Genomic DNA, 14,466 nt, shown 5'->3' on the forward strand with positions numbered 1-14,466 from the left:
TGTCTGACAGAAAACCTGTTTCTTCCCTTCTCCTGGTGACTCATGCCTTGATACAGAATCTAAGAATATATTTTCCATGTATACACATAGTTCCTTATACAGTATCTGTACATCTATTTCACAATGGTATTGATGACCAGTGTGACACTGGCTTTTATTTAAGACCTCACATGGCATTCCTTGGTGAACAGAATGTGCAGACCAGAATCAGGACTTTCCTGTAATCCCCTTGCCAGCTGACATTAAGGGGTTCTTGGTCACACATGCTCAGTGCCCACTATTGGCATCTATAAAAGCACACTTGTTCCTCCCACTGCTGCTATTGGATCTTTGAGAGTAACCTTATTTCTTTACAACTTTCAAAGGCCACCTTCACTTTGTAGATCTGTCCCAAACAGTCATGGAAGAAGAATCAGCCTACCATGGCCCCATGACAAACTCCCCAAGAGAGACAATGCATCTCAGAACTGAGATCTTGTCAGTCATCAACAGTGCAACAGAAAAGACTTCCCCAGCTCCCCGAGACACATATTGTGTCACTGATGATGAATTCTCTGACATCCAAGAAGTCAGCGCCAATCTCCATGTTCCAATTTGTTTCTCTAGGTACAGATTCTGATGTCCGTCTTATGTAAGAAGTTCAGGTGGTGAAAACTATGAAACCCCTTGACTCAAACCATAGCTCTACATGCTACAGTGATGCTGAATCAATCATGCTAAGCTACGTCCGTCATTCTGAATAGTAGTGCAGTAGTTCCACTTCTTAACTAACTTGAAACAGACCTTGCACCCTCCATGAATGAACAGACACAAAGGCTCTTTTAAGGGCTGCCACATAATCCTGCAAAGGAACTATGTCCATATTACCCCTCACTAATATACCCAGTACCCAAAGGAACTTTCCTGACCTTTGCGTTAACTTGAGTGTAGATAACTTGAGTTAACTCTGCAGGGAAGACACAGCCAATATCTTTGTGACATGAGACCTAAGCCTCCGCTAACTATGGTTCAGACACCGTCCCTAACTCCTGTAGCCCAATCTAAACCTGTTTGTGCGTGCGCGCATGCGTGAGAGAGAGAGAGTGTGTGTAGAGAGTAAGGGAGGACTGGAAGCACCTGCTATAATTAAAATGAAATGTAGGCGACAGTTTGGTTAGGAATTTAGTTTGTGGAAGCAATGTTTTCCCTTATTGAACACAGTATAAGGCAGATCAAACATTAGGTCTGGAGCTCACTGATTCTCCCAGCTGGTGTTATTGCTGCCAAGAATGCAGTCTTCAAGGACAGATGGGACAGTGAATATTCTCCTAAAGGTTTAGACAAAGACTCCATTAATTTGGTAACAACTAGATCTATATAGTTGTTGGTAGGTTTACACACAGGAGGAAAGGTGTAAATCATTCCTTTCAGAAATCACTTAACTATAAGATGTATGAACAAAGAAGATACTTAGATGGAGACATAAGCTGATATGGACATCGGATGAACTTCGAGTGAACTTAAGACCAAGCCACACTTTAAAGATAAAATAAAATAATAAAATAATAAATAATAATAATACATAGCCCAGGATAGGAGAAACCGTAGCAGATGCTGAACCATCTGTTTCTGGACAGTCCTAATAAAAAACATCTTCCAGTTTATTGCATAAGTTTCCCTTGTAGATAGCCTGTGACTTTGCAAAAGAATATGCTGCTCCTTCTTAGTGCGCTCATGGTCCAAATCGCTTAAGGTTTCCTGATTCATGCTGTCAGCTATGACAGGAATTCTAAAAGAGCCAGGACTCAAACTGGACTAGAAGGACAAGGTATGAGAAATGACATGCCCAGTCAGGCAGTATCCACAAACCTGTTGTCCTATTTTATCTTCTTAATTATTTTCAAAAATCAGAGATAAATGCATTGAATAACACATTGCTTTAGTCCAGCAGAAAAATATCACTTAGGGAACCAACACCTCTTCCTCATCTGGAGCAGAAGTGATGACAGTTGATGTTCACTTTTGTCGTAAATAAGTAAGTAGTATATCCATGAAAAAATGTTCCAACTTCTGTATCTATCACTTACTATTCACGTTGGACACTGATTCCACTGCACACCATCTGCAAGGACCTTTCCTGGAAAATGTACAGCAACAGGAAATATCTGATAATGGATGAAGCACTTCCAGAATTGAACTGCTTCTTGACGTAACAGACTGCTATGAGCTTTCACCTGTTGTTTGATGTAATACATTTCAGTAGTGTCATCTGTCAGAACTTGGATTATTTTCTAGCCAGTGTGCAGAAGAAAGGCTTTGAAAACCAGGTGAATTGCCCTTAACTACAGAATTTTATACACAGCCATGGCTTTTGCAAGCTCTCAAATTCTTTTTATAATCAGGTGATTGATTTAAGCACCCCATCCTATAGCTTGAGGCATATATTACAATTACTATCAAATGTTCTTAAGGATGAGCTGTTCTACCCTTTATAGTTCTTTCCATATGTGAGGGAATCCCTAATTTCCCAAGGAATGGTCACTGCAGACTAGATGTTGTCTAACTGAGGTAAGTAGAATATCCTTAACCCCTACTGCAGGGGCTTTGTCCTGAGTCTGGCAAACAAAGTGATTTAAATGTGCAAGAGACCATGAATCCTAGAATCCAAAAGAAAAATACCATTCTTTGTTATTTGTATTGCAGCAGTGTTAGAGGCCCCAACAAAAATTGGAACCTCACTGTGCTAGATGCTATACAAACACAAGAAATAGACTGTATTCGCCGTATGGAACTTCATTCTGTGTATTAATTAAATGGGATAGACTATCTCCATAAATCGGTCCTGTCATGAATATGCTGTACCTGTCATGTAATCAATGGTGGCTCTCATAAAAGATGTCTTTGGGGTTGGTATGCATGTTGGTTTATCAGACCCACTGACTGAAACATATTTTAATAAGAGAGTATATTGTTTGCAGAGCAACATGTACTCCTTGGGCTGATTGGTGGTTTTTATCAGTCAGTCAGTCAGTCAAATATGGCTATGAATCCTCTGGTGCAAGTGGGCTTCCACTTCCACCAGGCACTTGATGAAGATTCATAGTAGTCCAAAACGGTGCACTTTGTTCTAATAGTGGTCCTTTCCGATACAAAATCTTAGATACTTCCTCCATATTCCCCTGAAGGATGAGTGGAAATATGCATCTTTGAGTTTGAGAGCCCCAAACCAATCCTGTAATTCTAGGAGGGGATTATAGAAGCTGACATCTCTATCATGAGCTTGAATTTGCAGACTCACTTCAGTTTTCTTAAGTCCTTCATATTGGAACCGAACAGTAAATCTGATTGACACAACCAACGACTGCGACAGAATAACCTTCAGAATTTAACAATAATGCAGGCTCAACTAACTACCCTGCTGCTAACAAAACAAAAAGCTAATTGGAAAATGCAATTATGTGATTGTTGACAACAAGTTAATATGAATATGCTTGATGAAGGGAGGAGCAAAGGGTATTCCAACTATCTTGTCTGTGGCAGTTGGAAGGAACTGAAGGCAATGGAACTGAAGATTATTATATAAACTCACACTGCTTGGTCTGTTCCAGGGGGAGCATGTGTGCCGCTCCAGCAAGTATAGCTTTTCAGAGGGTTTTCACTTCAAAATCAAGGGCATTTGTTTGCCTCAGAAGCTGGCAATCTGTACAGACACTTGTTGGAGAAACATTGTTCTAAGTGACAGCAGCATGTTCCCCAAGAGTGCACCAAGCACCAAGAAATCAATGAAGTAGTATGGAAGCCTTCAGAGTTAAATTATTTTGACACAGCTGAGTGGATAGGTAGAAATTCTAAAGTTACCAGTGTTTTAAGATAGGGACATCTTTTGTTAAAGTTTTAATAAACTTTTTTAAAGAGATTGGGAATTGTGTTTAGATAGCTGACTTAGTTGTCTGTCTGATATGTAACAGGGGAAGAGGGAGCAGAGGTTTAACTCAATGGCATCCTCTATTGGACGCTGCCAAAGATACGATTTGACTAGCAAGTGGTCCTATGTTTCTACCATTTCTTACACTTTAAATTGTAATTCTCTCAAGCTGGTTTATATATTTGGAGGTCAAGCTCCCTTTTATCAGAATTAAATAGAATGCTGAAAACCTCAGATTTAGCATGTAAATATGTTCATTATCACTAAATGTAGTTCTCAAAGTGAGCAGAAACTCAGCTGATGAGTGCTTACTGGGGTTTTTTTACAGTAGAAAGGAGCTCCATTTGGTTCATTCACCATAAAACTTTGGAAAATTAAGTGTTTTAGAGGAAACAGTACTTTCCAGTTAACTCATAAATAGAAATCTGTATAATGTAAATTAATCCTTAATTGAGAAAACATTTATATTTAAATCTTCTGAGAGCAGAAGGATGAGGTTTTGCCCCAATGTCCTCATTGTTTAAATGGGTATAATGCCTATTTGCCTAACTCACTGAGATTTTGTGAACAGGGTAAGGAACCAAATAAGTGCTAAATATTATTAATTATATTACTAATTATTATTATTAAACCTATATTTTGTTCTCAGCTCCTCCATACTTCCTGTGTGAATCTGGGCAAATTGCTTAACCTCTCTGTGCCTCAGTTTTCCCCAGCCATTTTCATATCTACAGAACAGAACTGTGGTTTGTGTTTATTTAAAAATAAATAAAGGGGCACCCATTAGGAAGGCACTTGGGTACCTAAGATAAATAAAACCAATCCAGTTCCAATCAACACACCATAACAGACCCCTCTGTTTGGAAACCAGTTTCCTCAGAAGCCAATCTGCAGCAAGTCAGTACGCTTACATTAACTGTAATACATTAAAGACTTTAAACATGTACTGACCTTGTAAGAAGGGTTTAGAATGAGGCTTATTGTTTGTAAAGCATGTTGAAGCTCACAAGTTGAGAAGGTACCATAGCATTGCAATTTGTCTTATTATATGGGATAACATTAATTTTTCACCAGTATGAAAGTTCACAAAATAACCATATTCTAACATGAAAATAAAAAAATCAAGAGGCAGTGTGGCCAAGTGAAATTGGGAGCGGCGGGGAGGGGGTGGAGGGGTGAGAGGAGGGGCGGGAGGGGACTCAGGAGACCTTGGTTTAATTTCTGGCTCTGCCACTGATTTATTTGGACAAATCATGTCCCCCCTTATGCCTCAGTTTCCCCATCTATAAAATGGGGATAATGATATTGACTTCCTTTGTAAAGTGCTTTGAGATCTAGATAACAAACACTAGATAAGAGCTAGATATTACCATTATTGATAATAATGATTTGTCAGACAAATGTAACTCTTCAACTCTATGCATATCTATAAATATTTTAGAATGTGTATTATTCACACAATAGAAAAGAGCTGAAGGGCTAATAGAGCAGTCACATTCGAGGTAGGTGAATATTGAAATACTCTACCTAGCTGACTGCTAAAAAGTGCCCTGGCTATTCACTCCCACATGCTTCAAATGTCTCACATACCGGTATGTTACATATCTTGGACCTGCTAGGATTTTATGTTGCTAATGGAAGTAGGACCTTTTTAGAGGCAGTACTTGCGAGACTTTGACGGTGTTGGTTAACACAAGGATTTCATTTGAGGAAGTACTGGCACGGCTAAGATGGCAATATATCAAAATGGTGATGGCCACTGTAGCTTTCTCTATATGATGGGGTAATGTGCTTTAGAGATGTGTTAGTTCTAAAACACACTAATGTGTTGTGCATTAATTAGATTGTGTAGACCCTGATGGTTTGCACTAAAGCCCTAGTGTGCTTTAATATAGTATTCTTTCAAACAGCACTACATTAAAGTCACCAGAATCTACTGAACCGATTAAGGTTCAATGTTAGTGTGCATTACCCACCATGTAGACAAGCCAGGTTTCAGAGGTAGGTCAGGTTGTCAAGGCACTTGGCTAGATTCATCCTAGCAGACTTAGGGAAGCTCACTGCACTCCAATAAGAATTTGACTGCCACCTCCATGGATGTTTCATGCTGGGAAAGTGCAGCTTTAGTACCCACAGAGAAATTCAGTGCTGGCTGCAGCGGGGTATTTGCAGGACTGATACCTCTACTCAGTTGAGTTTCCGGCAGCAACAAAAATTATTCATCAATGAATTTATACTGCCACATTGTAACGAGGGGGTGAGGAAGCATCTGAAGTAACAGACTCTCAGACCTTTTAGGCCTTTAGAGATTACAGGTGAGAGCCTGTGCTGCGTCTCTTAAATATACGTATGCTTTGGAACTGAGATATTGTTTGAAGTGGAAACATGATTACAGTATTTTAATAAGCTTAATAATAAGTTTAATGTATTTATAATCCTGGACTTTAAGATCTGTGGGGCACAGCCCATGTTCTTGTACTTATCTGTATAATGATCAGCACAATGGGGGCCTAAACCTGATTTGAGCCTCTGGGTTCTACTGAAGTATGAATATGAAATAATAAAGTAGATTTGAAAGACACTGTGGCAGTACAAAGGTGATAGGAGGACAATCTAATGGTATACTCCATTTGGGGGAAATGAAAGTTTGTCTTCCATTGTTAAAAAGTGGAGATCCAGGGAACGATGGCGTAAAGTCTGAGCTATTTATACAATACCCAGTGTGGTGATTTCCTGCTCTTACCAAATGTTTAATTCTAACTGAATGAGTAAGAAGTGCATTTTAGTACAACAGTGGAAAAGAAATGTACTGCTGTCGGAAACCGACCAGGAAGAATCAGCTGTGAAAACAGCTAAGAGACTGTTACGCAAAGCTGTTTCTTCTGGTTCATATCCCTTCTTAGCATTTTTAGCACGTAGGAATACCACAGCACATGGATGCCAAAACAATCCAGCACAGGCACTGATGGAAAGAGGACCAAAACCCTGCTACCAATGAGGCAAGACATTTTGCAGCCAGAGGGTTGGGAACTCCTCTGAGAGGAGATGGCCAACAATCAGAGGAAGTGGTAATAGAGTACAACAGGTCAGCCAAAGACTGACTGGGCCTGGAGACAGGCACTCCTGTGAGTCTCCATCCATTTGAGACACACCAGAAGGAATGAACTAAAGGGGTTGTGAGTAGTGCAGTGGTACCAAGATCATACAAGATGATTATGCAAGAGGGACAAGTAAGCTGAAGGAACAGGAGACACTTACGAGCCAGCAGACACCACACCGAGAGAAAGCCTACAGAGATATACAGATCATCACAGAACGGAGAGATAGAGAACAATCTGGAGGCCAACTCCTCAGACAGATAGTTTGCTAGACTCGGAGACAGGTGACAGGAAGACAGAAAAAGGAGGCGTGGTTGCCTGTTGAGGAGATCAACTACCTCATAGACAATGGAGCCAGCTGAGTCTGTGATAAAGGGAAGACTCCAACATAGGTATGTGCTATCAACCTCTGCCAAAGGCACATGCAGAGTGAGCCTGGGTGTCAGTTATTTGTTTTTAATGTTTATATTAATACGTTTGTAAAATAGAATGGTGTTTCACAATTAGGGTCCTATGTAAATCCCGATTTCATGGAGGGCATGGAAATCACAAAAATGCCCCCAAACTGCAATTTTTAAAATATTACCTTACAGTGCTGTGCACATGTCTATGTGGAAAACAGACTTCTGTGTGCAAACTTAGACAATGTCAAGGATGGAATGAATTACCAGAAAGCTTAGTCAGTTACAAAGAGGAAATGAACGTCACCTGCAAATTTAATCAGTATTCTGCAGATACACTGACTAAAGTTTGTCAATGAAATTCATTCCATTATTAAAATTGACTACGTTTGCTGAGTTACATTCATTCTGTGCATATTTTGTAAAATTCAATACTTTTCCATTTACACTGTCATGAATTTTCTTTTAAAAAATAGTGATTTCCACAGGGCCCTAATCATGATCAATGGAACTGAAGTCCATATTCCATGCTGGGACTGTTATGAACAGGACACTTGGGGAACTGGAGAACAGGTGCAGTAACCTGGAAGCAACTCAACCATATGAGCAGAGCAGTGCACAGGGTTTAATAAAGTTTCTCTTGTTCAACTTAACCTTTATTTAACTTCATGCTGCATTAATGAAACAGGACCTGTAACTGTTATACTTGAAGCTCAAACTCTGTGGCAGGTGAGAGTGTTCACAATTGGATGGGGAGTCAGTGGTAGGGTATACTAGCCAAAAGTAGTTAGGAAGCCCTTGCCTTAAAGAAAGAAGACTAAGGGAAGAGGCACTATTTTTTACATTTGTCCATCCAAGTAATCTATGGATCCGATCTTGCCCTCGTTACTTAGGCCTACTGAGTTCAGTTGATACTGTTTAACTCAGTAACTCAGATTTGGTTCACCACAGGAACTCTCTGTTTCAGCACAAACTGTGGTGTGTAACGGAACAAATACACACGTGCATGCCCTTTGCAGAAGGGATTGGGAGCGCATCCCGTGCTGTGCTCTGAGGCTGAAATGTGTAGAAAGGATACCTTTTAATTCTACTGATCCCAGCACAGCTTTCCTGTGCACAGCCCAAGAATGAGAATCGTGCCCACCTGCAACTATTTGCTCCTAATGAACAGAGGGTATAGTTCTACTTGGGGTGAGGGGGTGCAATTCCAAGCTGGGGCTAGCTTTCATGGAGCTAGCATGCTAAAAATAGAATGTAGCAGTGGGACCAGGCTAGCCACCCAGAGCATTGACCCACTGCTGGATGGGCTAGCCACCCTCCTAGGCACATACTCAGAGTAGCTAGTCCCTCAGTTTGCAGTTCTGCAGCTACCATTTTTAGCTCTCTGACTCCATGAGAGTTAGCTCAAGTATGTCTCCTCCAGCTGGGAATCACACTCCCCAACCCCCCCAGCTCCAAGTGTCCACTTCCTCTCAAGTTCATTAGGAGCACACTCTGCCTCAAGAAACCCCTGGTGTTATGTCACTTCAATTTCAAACCCAGGGGAGGGATAGCTCAGTGGGTTGACCATTGGGTTGAGCATTGGCCTGCTAAACCCAGGGTTTTGAGTTCAATCCTTGAGGGGGCCGTTCTGTGTGACAGTTGTTTGGGGGAAAGGGATAGCTCAGTGGTTTGAGCATTGGCCTGCTAAACCAGGGGGTTGTGAGTTCAATCCTTGAGGGGCCATTTAGGGCTCTGGAGCAGAAATTGGGGATTGGTCCTGCTTTGAGCAGGGGGTTGGACTAGATGACCTCCTGAGGTCCCCTCCAACCCTGAGATTCTATGATTCTAGGACAGCTGAGAAACTGAGGCACAGAGCAGCACAGTGATGTGTCCAAGGTCACACAGTGAGTCAGTGGCACACCTGGGAACAGACTCCTACTCTTGTGTCTCCCCTGCGCTGACCGCTAGACCGCGTTCTCCTGGGGAAAAGAAAAAGCTCGAGCTACCTGGCTCCTGGTGGCTCTGTGCACGCATAAGGAGTTGGAGAGGGTGGAGCCCCCGGGGCAGGACCCAGCGGCGGTTAGGTGTGGGATGCAGGTTGGCTCCGTGCTGTTGCACTAAGATGCGTTGGGGTCCGGCTGGGCGTTTGTCTGGGCGGCTGGTGCAGCAGGAGCGGCCAGACTTGGTCTGTCTCCCCCGTGGTAATGTGGGGCGCTGGGGTCAAAAATCAGCAGGCTCCGGCTCTAGCCCGGAGCGCTCTGCCCCACTGCAGCTGCTGCCGCGGCACCCCGCAGCCAGCCTGAGCCCTCCCCTGCAGGGCGGCGGGCTCTCGCGCACGTCTACCCAGTCCCTGGCCCGTTCCCCCCCGCCCGTCCGCTTGCCCTGCGCGCGCGCCAGCGCGCGCCTTCCCCCGTGCCTCTCGGTGACGTGAAGGGGCGCGCGGTGGCAGCACCTCCCCGCGCGCTGCTTAAAAAGAAGAAAAGAGGGAGCGAAACATGAGAGCCGTAGTGAGCTGCAGCCACCGCCGGCCGCGGAGGAGGAGGCATCACCCCAGCCAGGCGGCTGCTACTGTCCTACCTAGAGAACATCCTTTCTATGGGACAAGTGAGCTGCTGCCGCCGCCGCCGCCGCCTCCCACTGCAGCAAGGGTGGGGGCCCTTGGCCCAGCTCTCACCAGCAGGGCGCAACAGCACCAATTACTAAATCTCTGTCACTTGCACAACTTTAGCCCCACAGCTCCTGAGCATCCTCCCACTAAGCCGGTTTTTGTGGGGGGTGGGTGGGTGGGGGGAGTTCTTTGCCCTTTAGATTTTTTTTTTTTACCATCATCACTCTCCAGCCCTCCCCCCGTTTTGGGGCTGCTGATTTCCTGCTTTGAAGCGCAAAAAGAAAATCCATCGGGGAGGGGGGGGGGAGAGGTTTGGTTTGTTTTTTCCACTCACACGGTCCAAGGCATGATGCTGAAGATGCTCCCGTTTAAACTGCTGCTGGTGGCCGTGGTTCTGTGCTTCTTTGAGGGGGATGCCAAGTTTGGGGAGAGTGGTGCAAGGAGGAGAAAGTGCCTGAATGGTAACCCACCGAGGCGCCTGAAAAAGCGAGACAGGAGGATGATGTTCCTGGAGTCTGCGAGCGGAGGGGAGATGATGTGTCGTGGCTTGTACCCTCGCCTGTCCTGTTGCTCCAGGACTGACAGTCAGGGGCTGCTGCACGTTGAGACTAAGGTAGGCACCACATGAGGCTTTTTGCATGGATGCAAACTCACTGCTAACCTGCTGGGTGGTGTCTGGTTTGATCTAGCAACATGGGTTTGACCCATTACTGTTTGGGAGGGTGGAGGGGTCTGATCTAATAAAATAGAAGCGTTAAAGCGATCCTGGTTTATTTCCTTGAGAGTTACATAGACCTCTCTCCAGAGCTGTTCATCTGAAGGGAGGCTTAGTCAGTTGGGAAGGTATTTTTAAAAGAAAGTTCTCTCCCTCTCACAACGAAGGGTTTTTACAAATGTGCGAGTTTCCATGAGATCTTACAAATCTTACTCATTCAGATCGTCCCGTCTTACTCAAATCAGCAGCTCCGTGCACTGCTGCATGTTTATTGGCAGTGCCCCTTTCTCACGAAACATGGGCTTCAGGTACAAGGACCCTGTGCTGAGGGGATGGTTTGAGAAGAAGAAAGACTTGAATGGCTTTTTTGGATTAAGTTTGTGCATTGGCAACAGTGAAACTGTGAATTAACTTGACGGTGGTTTCTGGTTTATTTTTCTGGGGGTAAAAAAGCCTGTACAATTTTCTCCACGTGTTTGGTCAGTGAAGGATTTGGATAGTAGATGGTGCTGGTGCATCAGAGCTTAGTGATCTCTAGTCAAGGCTCTTGTGTTACACACGATTACCTGTATCCGATGAAAGGGACTCCACTGTTATTGATCTCACACAGGATGGCATGAGATATTTGCCCTTTCACACTATGTGACAATGCATATGCCTAATTTAAAATTGAGTTGCTTGAAAAGTATCTCATTGGAATTTTAAAATATTTAATTTATGCTTCCTTTAGTAGCTTAATTTCTATGTATTAATGTGTTTGTGATTTCTCTAAGTTGTCCAGATATAATTCTGCAGGATCTTATTGGATAAGCAGGGCAATGATATTAAGTGTGTACACAGAGATGGAAATTCCTGAATAATGTCATTAAGAATCACTGCACGTGAAATAAACAATCAGGTGTCTTCTCTTCCCCTCCACCCCCTTCACTTTCCCCTCCCCAGTTTAGGTTTAATTAAGAATTCCTCAGTTACAACACTGTAGTTGTCAAGGTCTGAGAGACTCTTGGAAAACTTGTGTTTCAGTCTTGCTGGCCCAAGCATAATAAAAAAAAAATACCCAGCCTGAATCGAATTTTTATGCTCAGTTCACGGTAGATTTCACTCCATTCTCATGTAAACAGCTTCTACGAATCAACATATGTGTCTGGGTGGTATCTCTCACTTTGTTTTGTAACAAAAAGCCATATTGCATCATTTAATTTGCTCAAGTCATGCAAATAGGAAAAAATCAATAGGACAAAAAGGGGTCGACTTATCCTCCTCCCCACTAAACTGCTGCCCACACACAGAGTCCTGTTGCTTATGGAAAAAGAATAACAACAACACCATTGTGTTTGTTAGTTGGTTCACTAATGGGTGAAACTGGAGAACATCATTCTCCTTCAGTCCCCAGCTCTGTCCAAATGTTCATGCCTTTTGAGGGAGCATTTGTCCTACCCCCTCTATTCCCAGATGAGTGAGAACAGTCTTACTGCAGGTTTTCAGCTGCAGCTCTCTCTTTATTCTTACCATATGCAGCAGTAGTTTGAGATTCAGGGCAGATATATTTCTTCATGCTGTCCAGAGACAGTGTCATTAAGCTCCTGTGTGGTAATTCAATTAAAATACAAAATAACTACATTCAGATAACCTTAAGAGCCTAATTGAAGTGCACAAAAGTCAGACTCAGGACTGGAAAATATGTCCTTAACTCACCCTGTTTGTAATATATAGGTATTGCAGCACATATGTTATGTGAGATCACCCACTGTTTGGAGACCCCTGCAATAGTTGGTTTAATGTGGTGAATTAAAAATGGAGTTAAGACAATTTTGAATTTCCTAGTTATTGTGGGGCTTTGTCCCTTTGCGTTTTTTGAATATATCTTTTGTTTAATTTCTTTGTTTTGTAGATAGTAATAAACAAATCCTTGAAGTGTATGAAGTTTCAAAACAATATACCATAACATCTATTTCTAAGCATTTAAACTTACCTTATAAATATAGATTTACACTTTTTAGTGGATATTATTCCAAAAGGTTTTAAAACCACGTTATTTATCCATTAAATGTCAGTGGTTACAGCTATCTTAAATCTGTTTTATCACGTAAATACATATTTAGACAATTTTCCAAAATACATGTCATTTATACTTGATAGAAGTAGTGACCATTCCACAAGAGACATTACAATATCATACAAAAAACTTGGAGGGAACTTTGTAAAAAGTGGGTTTTCAGCACTATATTACACAAGGGCTCCAAAAGCTGAACAGGTCTATAATGTGATATAGAGTCATATTAATCCACAGGATTGAGTGTATATGCCATTAATAGGAATCTGAACATTAGCTTTTTCTATAGCAATTTGAGCTCGCTCAGCAGGCATTTTCAATTTCAGATTAGCTTCTTGGTTAAGATGCTGTGTGTCAGCCTTGAGACAATTTTATGATCAAATTATTGATCTGTCTTTATGATGACAACACTCCCAGTCCCTTAAGCACAGCAAAGCAGCAATAAAGGGCACTGCTTTAACAAACAGACAAAATTAGAATGTCTTTAGTAATATTTTTGCATAATGTGGCATTTAACTCTTTGTCTTCTAGCTTTCTAGAATATCCCCATTTTACCACTAGGTTCACTAAAGCCAGAATCAAATATTGTGACACCAGAGTTTTTGAAGGTTTGCGTATAGCCTGATAGGCACAGAAGCCCTCTCTACCTTGGATGGTTTCACAGCCAAGGCTGTCAAGGAATGGGTGAAAAGAAATTGTTTTCAAGTGTGCCCTTTTACAATCATTTGTTTGCTCTGGCTCTTTCACAAACAAAGGCTATTGTTGAACACATCCAACTAAACAAATAACTCATCTTGGGGTCCCTTTAACAGCTGCCTTGGTACAATGATCTATTTACATATTAGCCTAAAATTGAAACTGAACTCTTTAATGACATAATCCAGCACTATAGTACAGAAGAAACATATGTTCAACCCAACAGCTGAACAACCTTGTAGGCATATGATTTTTAGAAATAATTGCTTATATACCAAATACAGTTTAATGAAACATCTTAATTCACTGCCATACATTTTTGCTGTTAACATCAAACCCACACTATTTTTTGTCAAATAAAATAAACACAGGGTGTGCAAAACAGAGTGCTATATTACATGTATAGAATTTCTGTGTCTTGTGGGTGTCTCTGTTTCTCCCTCTTTTCACTATTTTTGTTGTTGATAAACCAGTCTTGTAAGCTGTACTTTCCTGTATTCCAGTATTTATCTTACCTTTCTTCTACCAGTCTTACTTGCCTGTGGATAGAGATTAAAGGATGATCTTACAGATGTTGTAAATTAGTCAGCAGCAGGCATAATCATTATTAGGCATGCTGCAATAATGTTTGGAAGTTTTACATGATTTCCACAGCAAACCACTGCAAATTTGATGGTTTCACATATAACTTTTAAAAATTGATACAGGAAATTACTTTGCATTTCTTTAAGAGACCAAAGATATGGTCAGTTTTAAAGGTAAAGGTCATTATTATATGTTCACTGAAAATACTGTGTTCTAAACAGTGTTTCAGCCTTGGGCTAAATCTGTTTAATTGACTTCAGTAAGGCTATTGATTTATTGAAACCAAAGCTAGAATGATGGCTCTATCTACCTTCAAATAGGTATTTCTACTGCAGACCTCACACAGAGTGAAGTTTCAACATCCTACTATGCTCAAATAGCATGAAACTTAACATAAAAATATTGTGCTTGATTTTCAGATAAT

At 41.8% G+C, this 14,466-nt stretch overlaps 1 protein-coding gene and 1 long non-coding RNA gene across 3 annotated transcripts in view; one reads left to right on the forward strand and one right to left on the reverse strand.

The window, feature by feature from the left end:
* Positions 1–10,470, reverse strand: part of LOC125635876 (uncharacterized) — a 31,572-nt gene extending 21,102 nt beyond the window's left edge. Inside the window, exon 1 of the long non-coding RNA XR_007356404.2 lies at positions 10,328–10,470. This is a non-coding gene — a long non-coding RNA (uncharacterized LOC125635876). The remainder of the gene's footprint in view (positions 1–10,327) is intronic.
* Positions 9,889–14,466, forward strand: part of HHIP (hedgehog interacting protein) — a 99,747-nt gene continuing 95,169 nt past the window's right edge. For both annotated transcript variants that reach the window (XM_048846978.2, XM_075127717.1), the window contains exon 1: positions 9,889–10,606. In XM_048846978.2, the coding sequence (XP_048702935.1) occupies positions 10,340–10,606 (267 nt within the window). In that variant the 5' untranslated portion in view covers positions 9,889–10,339. The remainder of the gene's footprint in view (positions 10,607–14,466) is intronic.

Source organism: Caretta caretta, chromosome 4 (assembly GCF_965140235.1).
Source record: "Caretta caretta isolate rCarCar2 chromosome 4, rCarCar1.hap1, whole genome shotgun sequence".
NCBI lineage: Eukaryota > Metazoa > Chordata > Testudines > Cheloniidae > Caretta > Caretta caretta.